The sequence below is a fragment of the Saccostrea cucullata genome, unplaced genomic scaffold, assembly GCF_032062105.1.
Source record: "Saccostrea cucullata isolate Sc308-1 unplaced genomic scaffold, CSIRO_AGI_Scuc_v1 ctg1612, whole genome shotgun sequence".
NCBI classification, from domain to species: Eukaryota; Metazoa; Mollusca; class Bivalvia; order Ostreida; family Ostreidae; genus Saccostrea; species Saccostrea cuccullata.
Window position 1 is genome coordinate 66,615 of NW_026921433.1, and position 9,702 is coordinate 76,316.

General features: G+C 35.0%; 1 protein-coding gene across 1 annotated transcript; it reads left to right on the top strand.

Annotated features, from left to right (window-relative positions):
* Positions 1-1,588: 1,588 nt before the first annotated feature.
* Positions 1,589-6,594, top strand: LOC134259947 (uncharacterized). Its single transcript, XM_062742535.1, has 7 exons — positions 1,589-1,931; positions 2,157-3,163; positions 4,717-5,056; positions 5,254-5,498; positions 5,646-6,083; positions 6,278-6,386; positions 6,485-6,594. Exons 1-7 carry the CDS (start codon positions 1,589-1,591, stop codon positions 6,592-6,594), a joined length of 2,592 nt encoding a protein of 863 aa, XP_062598519.1.
* The last annotated feature ends 3,108 nt before the right edge of the window (positions 6,595-9,702 follow it).

Consider the following 9,702-nt stretch of genomic DNA (forward strand, 5'->3'; position numbering starts at 1 on the left):
CAAAACGTATTTTTATCAAAAGGGCTTAATGATGAATTAAATTTCGTACAAACCCGTATTTATAGCCCGAAAGATGTTTCAAAAAAATACCTTATTACTTATATTTACATTTGTGACTTATTCATACTTTATACTTGTCTGATTGTGACTTTTAATGTGTGAAATGCATTATTTTTCAAACCCAACGGCATGTATTTTATCCACTGAACTCACGTAGCCCTTTTATGACGTCACTGAGAAATTACGTCGAACGATTATCTATACGCAAATCTATGACCTCTTGACCCCATACCTGTATTTACAGTAAAACTCGGTTATAGCGAAGTCCTTGGGACCTGTGAATTTAATTCGCTATATCCGTAATTCGTTATATCATTAAAACGAATTCATATAGCCATTATAGCGAATTCGCAATATGCATATTTCCTTCAAGTATTACTACCAAGTATGTTAGGGAAGTAAATATTACAAAACATAATTTATTATCTTCGATAACTAGGGTATTATTATGAATTGGATTTTATATATAAATGCTAAAAGGAAATAAAGTCAGTTCAATTTATCAATTTTTTAAATAATCTTTGAAAGTTCGTTATAAACGATGTGAATTTAATTATATTCAACCTCAATGGGACTCAAAATCAGTTCGCTATATCCGTAAATTCGTTTTATCAGAGTTCGTTACAACCGTAAAATTTTACAAAGATTTGTTACGAATTTTGCCGGGGACCCAGAAAAACTTCGCTATATCCGTGAATTCGCTATATCCGTGTTCGTACTAAACGAGTTTTACTGTATACAGTTATAGATACGCATTGCTTTCAGTAGTGTTATATAAAGGAAAACATTTGCAAATGTAAATATAATGAAATAACTAAAATTGTACCATCAACTATATCCCGTGTATTAATTGAAATTATGAAGAATTTATGGCTAAACATCAAGCTCAAAATATTTAGACTCCTGAAGCATTATTTGATACAATTTAACTCATCGATCATCTTGAAACCTTTGATGAAAACTATATAAGATCTCTGTACGAGTCCATTCCCCGTCAAAGTTTAGTTGTAATCAAGTCAAAGGACAACATCAATAGGTATTAATAAGGTTCTTTAATTTTTACACATTAAATATATATTGTTTATTTTTTGCAAAGAGCGCTGTGCTGAGCCTCTGGGTCCAATGTCTTTTTAATAAGGGCGTGTGATATTGATTATGAAACATATGGCGATAACAAACAAAAGTAGGATCAGGTGCAATGGAGGAGTGAGCATCCCCTGCCGACCGGTCATACCTGCCATTAGCTGCGTGTCATGGTCAGGAAATAACAGAAATGTCCGTCTTCAGGTTGAATCACTGCTGAAACTCCAAAATTTCCAAACTGATAAGAAGTCACTTCAGTAAGTTGTGTGTCTGTGTTGTGTAAGTAGTAAGTGGTTTCAGTGTAAAATTTGTGTACTTACTTAAGCGCTATGATCTTACTGAGGATGGGTTTAAGCGAAAATTTAGATCTTCCAGGCCAGTAGAAGGTGAAACTTTCATTCAGTTTTCTGTGAGACTTAGTAGTTATATGCAAAGATGGTTGAGAATGGTAAACATTGCTGAAACTGAAGCTTTCTTTGATTTGGTTCTAAGAGATCAGTTTTTGCATGTTTATAATAGGGATTTAACTCTTTTCCTAAAAGAGCGAATACCAAAATCCATTCAAGACATGGCTAATTTAGCAGATCAATACCGTGAAGCAAGGTTGGCTAATGCTGTAACATTCACTGGCGACAAAAGCAATGATTACCGCCCAAAAAAGAAGGATCGACACGATCATGATAGTCACAGAAATGGTAAAGGTGAGAGAAAATATCAAGCTAAGCCTTCGTTTATTCCAAAATCAGAAAGACGATGCTATGTATGTCATAAGCAGAAACAAGCCAAAGGTTAGTTCAGTTACTCATAAGCAATCGGAGTATTCTGTAAATGAGGAAACTAAAAAAAGGTGAAACCGTCGCCAAGGTACGTTTCGGTACTTCTTTACCAACAGCCAAATTAATGTAACAAATTTTAACGCAGGTGACTTTTCAATTCAGATCTCTTCATCTTGCTATCAGAAGCAAAATAACTTGCCTATTTCAGCTGGATATGCCGAAGGTAACCTGTGACAGTTTTGAGAGACACGGAGTGTACTGGTATAGTTGTGAGAAAAAGCAAGGTTGATGAGGATAAGTTCATTAGAAACAAGTTTCAAACCTGCATTCTAGCAGATGGATCTTCAGTCAAGGTATCTGTAGCTACTATTTCTATCGATACACCATATATTACAGGAACTTTTGATGGTTGGTGCATGGATAACCCTATTTATGATCTCATCATCGGCAAATTCGATAAGGTAAGATCACCTGATGACCCAGATCCGCTGTGGACTGAAGTACATGCTGTGGAGACTCGCCAACAAGTCAAGAAAAAACAGAAACCGTGTCCTCAACTTCATGTCCCAGAGATTTTAAAAGACACTATAAGACCAGAAGATATTAAGATTGCACAGGAGAGAGACGAAACCCTTGGAAAGATTCGTCAATGGGCAGCAGCAGACCAGGAGGTACTGAAACGGAGAGGAAAAATAAGTTGGTTTCTGAAAAGCGGATTAATCTACCGTAAGTATCAATCAACAGATGAGAACGGTAAGATTTTTATTCAACTTGTGGAACCACAAAAATTTAGAGAGGTTGTAATGAATTTGGCGCACCAATTCATTATATCAAGACATTTAGCCACTTGTTGTACAACTTCTAGGATTCTTACAGAATTTTGTTGGCCTGGAATACAGTCTAAGATAAAGCGTTTCTGTCGCTCATGCGATATTTGTCAGAGAACAGTGCACAAAGGCCGTGTTACTAGATATCCTTTGCAGAAGATGCCTCTCATAGACGAAGTGTTTAAAGGGGTCGCAGTAGATATCTCTGGACCAATCCATCCAGTCACAGATAAAGGAAACAGGTATGTACTCACTTTAGTTGATTTCGCATCTAGGTATCCAGAAGCCATTCCTCTGGCAACAATAGAAACTGAGAGAGTTGCGGAGGGACTCTTGGAGATCTTTTCAAGGATGGGTATACCTGACGAAATATTGAGTGATATGGGTAGTCAGTTCACATCAGCTTTCATGAGAGAGGTACGAGGGACGTTCAATAAATAATGTCAGTAGCTCGATGACATACAACATAGTAGTCATATGACATAAAGCTTGACTTTTTCTCATTATCGAATCTTCAATGAATTTATAACAGTTTATGTGACCACTTTTCATCACATAGTTTTATCGTGAGAAGCTGGGAAACAAGGGCGATTCGAGACACTGCATTATAAATGAATGGTAAAAACATTAAACTAGAGTGAAAAAAAGGTACATTAAGGCTGCTGTAAAACTTAATAAATTCCCAAAGAAATATTCCCTGAAATATGTGACATTTACAGCAACCGATGCCTGTTTTGTAGACAAATGAACAGGTGGATTTCAATGATAAAAAATTATATAATAGGCATCAATAATGGGTACCCTCCTTGCCAACAAAAATTATAACAACTTATGTACTGTATGCCAAATTTGAACAAATAATATTTGATGGTGTATGATTGACTTTAAGACACATAGCAAATTTGATAGATATCATATCGGGAGTAGTTTACACTGTTTTTAAGAAACGTTTGACAGTTATTAAGCTTGGTACTCTAAGGTCACCCTGTATTTTGAAAAAATGAGTGAAAACGACAGCGTGTACAAAAGTCTTAACAATTATTTAAAAATATCAGTTATTGTAGTAATCCACGTTTGTTTTATATTCAAACAGATATTGGAACATGAATCTATTGCTTAAAACCATTAAAACAAAATTTAACATAAGATGTACTCAATAAAAACGGCGAAGGTCTGTCAAGTGCAAAGGTTTGCAAAAGCACAAAGACAGATTTATATGCAATTTTCTTAAATATTAGTGATATTGTTGTTCAAATTGGTATTCGGGGAGACAGTTTAATATCTTGAGGTGTCTAGAAAGCAGTTTTTTTTTTGCAAAAAAAATCGAAAGCTTTATCAGAGAAAGGACCCAGAATCAGGAATCCACTACATTGAATTCCTTCATGACATCGTTCAAAACCGCATGCCCTAAAGAGTAAAGGGGTTTTCGGGATAAACAGAAAGTTAATGTTTTTTTTCACATTAACAAAATTTGCCAGACCTTTGACCCTTTGACTTGTTTCTATTTCCAAACTTGAAAAAAAACACCTTTCAGAAGGAAAAAACAAGTCTAGGAAATCATTGGATCTGCCATTTTCCAGTATCCTAAGGGTCATACCCAAAAATGAGTTCTAAAAACAATCAGAAATTGGAAAAAAAATGTTTCGGACATGTGTTTGAATTAAAAGAGATTAATAAGTAAAATCATGAAGACTAAATAATTGAAAAGCGTCGTTTGCTTCTTTCTGAGCCCCAATGACATTATTTATTGAACGCCCCTCGTAAATCGTTTGCTTTCAGTCAGACAGATAACCACAACACCTTATCATCCTATGACAAACGGAATGGTCGAAAGATTTAATGGTACTCTCAAGCAAATGCTTAAACGAGTTTGTGCAGATCGTCCCCGAGATTAGGATAGATATATAAACCCAGTTTAATTTGCCTACCGAGAAGTCCCATAAGAGAGTTTAGGGTTTTCCCCGTTTGAGTTAGTTTTTGGAAGGCATGTCAAGGGACCAGTAAGTATCCTCAAAGAACTGTCGACCAGAGATGTCGACGATCCTCAGGTAAGAACAACCTACGAGTATGTATTGGACTTAAGGGAATGTCTAGAATCAACAGCTGCACTAGCGAGAGAAATCCCAGAGAAGGCATCTAAAAAACAGACAAAATACTACAACAAATCGGCAAGAACTAGACTTTTGAAAGTAAATGACAAGGTATTGGTTCTTTTACCGACAGATTCTAACCAATTATTACAGCAGCGGAAGGGCCCCTTTAGCATCAAAAAGAAGGTAAACAAGGTAGATTACCAGATCAGCATGGGAGGTAAGTTATACACATTTCATATCAACATGTTGAAGAAATATCTTGACAGAACACTGCTCAAGAAGACTCAGATCATGACGTCAACGCAATTGTCAGCTCTGCTGTTATTGATTGTGCTGCAGATGAACAAGACGAGATAGACGATATTCCGAGTTCAGGAAATATTGAAAGACCATAAAGTGTCGATGTTAACCCAGAACTGTCAGATGACGATCGAAGGAAGTTTATTTCACTCCTGAATCAATTCTCAGATGTTCTCTCTGAAGTTCCAGGTAACACTCACTTGATTGAGCATGATATCAAAACTAATTCAGATCAACCAATCAGAAGTAAGTCATACTCAGTACCATTTGCAATGAGAGATACTGTGGATAAAGAGGTAGAGAAAATGCTTGAGTTGAAGGTTATTGAGCCCTCAGACAGTCCTTATTGCTCACCAAATGTACGTGTTAAGAAAAATGGCAATTACGTTTCGCTTTTGTGTAGATTTTAGGGCAATTAACTCTAATTATTCTAAATTTGACGCTGAACCAATGCCTAACGCTGAAGAGATTTTCTAAAAGTTTGTTAATCACAAAGTGTTTTCTAGACTAGATTTGTCCAAAGGTTACTGGCAAGTTCCACTCACTGCATCCTCAAAGCCAAAGACAGCCTTTCAAACATCCAAAGGTTTGCTTCAGTTCCGAGTTATGCCGTTTGGATTAGTAACAGCTCCAGCGATATTCTCAAGACCTATGCTAAGTTACTTTATGGTATGCAGAACATTGACAATTTTATTGACGATGTCATCATTTTCACACCTGATTTTGACCAGCATCTGAAGATACGCGAGGAACTCTTCAGTAAATTGCGAGATGCAAATTTAACAGCCAAGCCATCAAAATGTTCGATAGGGTACAGCAGTTTGGAATGTCTTGGACATATTGTAGGTGAGGATAGACTAAAACCACATCCTGAAAAGGTAAGGGCTATTCAAGACGAAAGTAGACCAGAGACGGAACGCCAACTTAAATCTTTTCTTGGTTTGGTAAGTTTTTATAGGAAATTTGTTTTAAATTTCTCTGCAATTGCCATGCCCCTTACAGATCTCACAAAGAAAGGCGCTCCTAACAAAATAGTTTGGGACAAACCACAGAAAACGCCTTTAATACTCTTAAGCAAATGCTTATACATTCACCCATCTTGAAACTTCCAGACTTTGCTAAACCATTCATTCTTCAGACAGATGCGTCAGAAGGTGATATTGGTGCCGTTCTTTTGCAGCTTGACGATGATATTGGGTTGAAACTTCCAGTAGCATACGCTAGCAGTAAACTGAAACCGAGCGAATGTGAGTATTCAACCATTGAAAAAAATGTCTGGCCATAGTTTGGGCAATCAACAAATTCAAGTGTTACCTATATGGACAAGAATTTCTGATTGAGACAGACCATCAACCCCTGATGTATCTCAACAAGACTGAAGTGATCAATTCCAGAGTGATGCGATGGGCGCTTAGTCTTCAGTTTTATAGGGATTGCAATCAGAGGGATAGATAACCAGGGTGCTGATTATCTCAGTAGACTTTGATTTTGTATATAGTTTTCTGAATTACAGAGACACTTGATTTTATTCATGTTGTAAATGTGTGTTCAAAAGTATTTTCATACTTATTCAAAGGAGGGAGGTATTGTCACATTTACTCTGTATATTTGTATGTATGTTTCTATTTACTTTAGCATCATATTCAGTTATCCTGTAGGGGACCTCTTTTATTTTATCATTTATGGAGCCTCAATTCTGCAAGGCTATTTAACGGGCACGGTTGAGTACATCACTCTTTTCCTGCCGTGTTACGCTAAAACATACACGGGTGATGATTATGTGAATTCCATCCTTAGCCAGTTAAATCTGAGATAATTTCAACAATATTTTTTAAGTAAAAGTTTGTATCTCAGAGATCAAACCAGAGATCAAGTAAATTTTTTATACAATTGCTTTTAAAACCAGGTTAAATCAGTTGTATTGACAAAAACATGCGTGTATGTCTAATTCATTTAAAGACGTCTCTCTTGTAAGACATATCGACTTATTTTCAAGACATTTCATTCTAAAACAAGTCAGTACCGAAATGTTGGGGCATTTATTTTTAAATAGGATATCATAAAATCAGAAAGAGAAAAGGGGAACCCGGAAGAGGATTTGTATTACTTATGCAATACTCTCAGAATGCTTGTTACCTATGACATACACATGTACAGTACAGTATACAATTGTTCAAAAAGACTTTGACCTCCTCTTACATATATTTTTTTTCATTTTATGAAAACGCATTAAATATTTTTTAATCAGATGATGTTGTCATCGCAACCTTTAAATAATAGAATGTAAATCATAAGGAAATGTTGTGTCACTTGAGGTCAATATATGTATATGTTAATAATACACTTATTTCATAAACTTTTGATTTCAAAAACAATAGTTCTCCGAATAAAAAAATGGTTTCGTTTATCACACTTTGTTTCAGGTTATGTCAAGTTTTCAATTTTAAAGTTTCATTTTCGTAAAGCATGGTAAAAAGTATGTGTGTATGTACTGTAAATTTATATACATGCGAGGGGTCAAATTATCGTGGTTTGGGGTAAAGATATGAGTTCTGGATTTTTCTGGATAAAGAATCGATGGTTAGTAATATAAATGAAAAAAAAATATTCATGGGGGACATACATTCGTGGGTATCTTCATACCTCGAAAACCACGAAAATTAAACCCACACGAAAACTAATAACTTCACAGTATATTGAATTTATTTGTACCTAGTTTATAAATGCCAACAAAAACACTAAGTCTGTGTATTTTTTTGAAAAAAGTATTACCACAACGAAGAAATATGTTTTCTTATTATTTCTCGCATAATCACCAGTGTTAGATTGCCTTGTCTGGTGTGAGACAGCAGTGTGAGATTTTTCTGTTACACTATATATTACTACGCCGCGAACGATAATATAAATATTCCTTTTTACATAAAGAAATTGTTACAATGTTTTAAAATATCACACTAACTTAAAGTTTTGTTATTTATATAGAGGAAAATAAAACAAACATGATTTTATACACGTTTATTTTAATATATTGGCATTTGTTGGTCGTGGCATATTTTAAAGCAACAATTTAAATAATTGAATAAATGTTGAATCAACTGTTTTTCAACATATAATCAACGTTGATTATCAATGTTGATTCAATGTTAAGACTTCAACGTTGATACAAATTTTCAAAATCTTACATAAAATCAATGTAGAATCAACATAGAAAAACAACGTTGATTCAAAGTTTATTCAATGTTGTGTGCTTGCTGGGAAGGGGGTGCCAAGCAGGGCGACCCCAAACAATTACAACAAGCAGCAGCAACAATCAACATGAAAGCAAAATATTACATGTACATGTACTTATAATAAGCATAATAATGGCCGTTCCGGGTATACCGCAAACGGTAATTAACCTTACAATTAAATATTATGTACATGTATTTTAAATAAACTTTACAAGTTTATATGTATGTAGTTATCGTTCCGGCTTATCAAACCTCGAACGTAACTAAAGATATTTTAGCAAGCAAAGCAAGCACTGTCCATGACATTTGTTGGAAGCAGTACACATTTTGCACAGCAATTGAGTTTGTTTCAATCAATCAAAGCAGATCAATTCGTGAATTTGTTGAAAGCAGCACACATTTTCAAAGCAAATGAGTTTGTTTTAAGCAGCAGCATCACAATGAATTATAGCATCAGTTGAATGGCTCGGCGCAAACGCCACATGGCCTAAATCTTTGGAATCCACAGGTTTCGGTCACCCCACAAAATGGGGAAGCCGCATTCAACCGACCCACGACCAACCGCCCTTAATGTCACCTATTTACTTGGGAAACTGAAATAGCCCCCCTGAAAATAACTCTAGACCCACATACCTCCTAAGTTGATTACGTCTGTATAAGAAATAGACTGAAAATATGCAATTTGTGTCATAATTTATAGTAAACATGATGAATTATATGTAATAAAATTCAAAGAAACATTTATATGTAGACAAAATATTGTACCATCATAAAATTGGCTAATTCTGATTTACCTTTCTCAATTCAACAGCAGCATGTATGAATTTATTCTGGCTGGTTTCAAACAATAGTTCTAGAAAACCTATTTAACTTACCGTGTAAGATTATCTATGGAAATAAATTTAATTGTAATATAATAAGGCTAGCTTTATATCTGAGAATTGACTCTCCAGGCTTTTAGTACTCATATGTATTACATGTAACACAAGGTGTTACAGCAGTAAACGTTTTACTCCCACCTATGACTCCAAATGGGATCTTGGGATCAGTTCTTAACTTTATTCTAATTAATGCTTTTCACCAAACTTATCTGTATGAGCTGTGGGCCTATACATCATAAACTGGATGTTAACAGATACTTTATTAAATGTACTAAGAATATGGAACTTTTTAAAGTTCACTTCTAATGAAAATTACAGATCTATGCCTATTAAAATAATAATGTAACTTCACTACCTAGAACTAGGAACAGGACAAGTATTACTAATAAATGGCTCACAGAGAAAAAAACCTTTCCCACATCAAACTGGCTTGCAAGAATACAAGATTACAT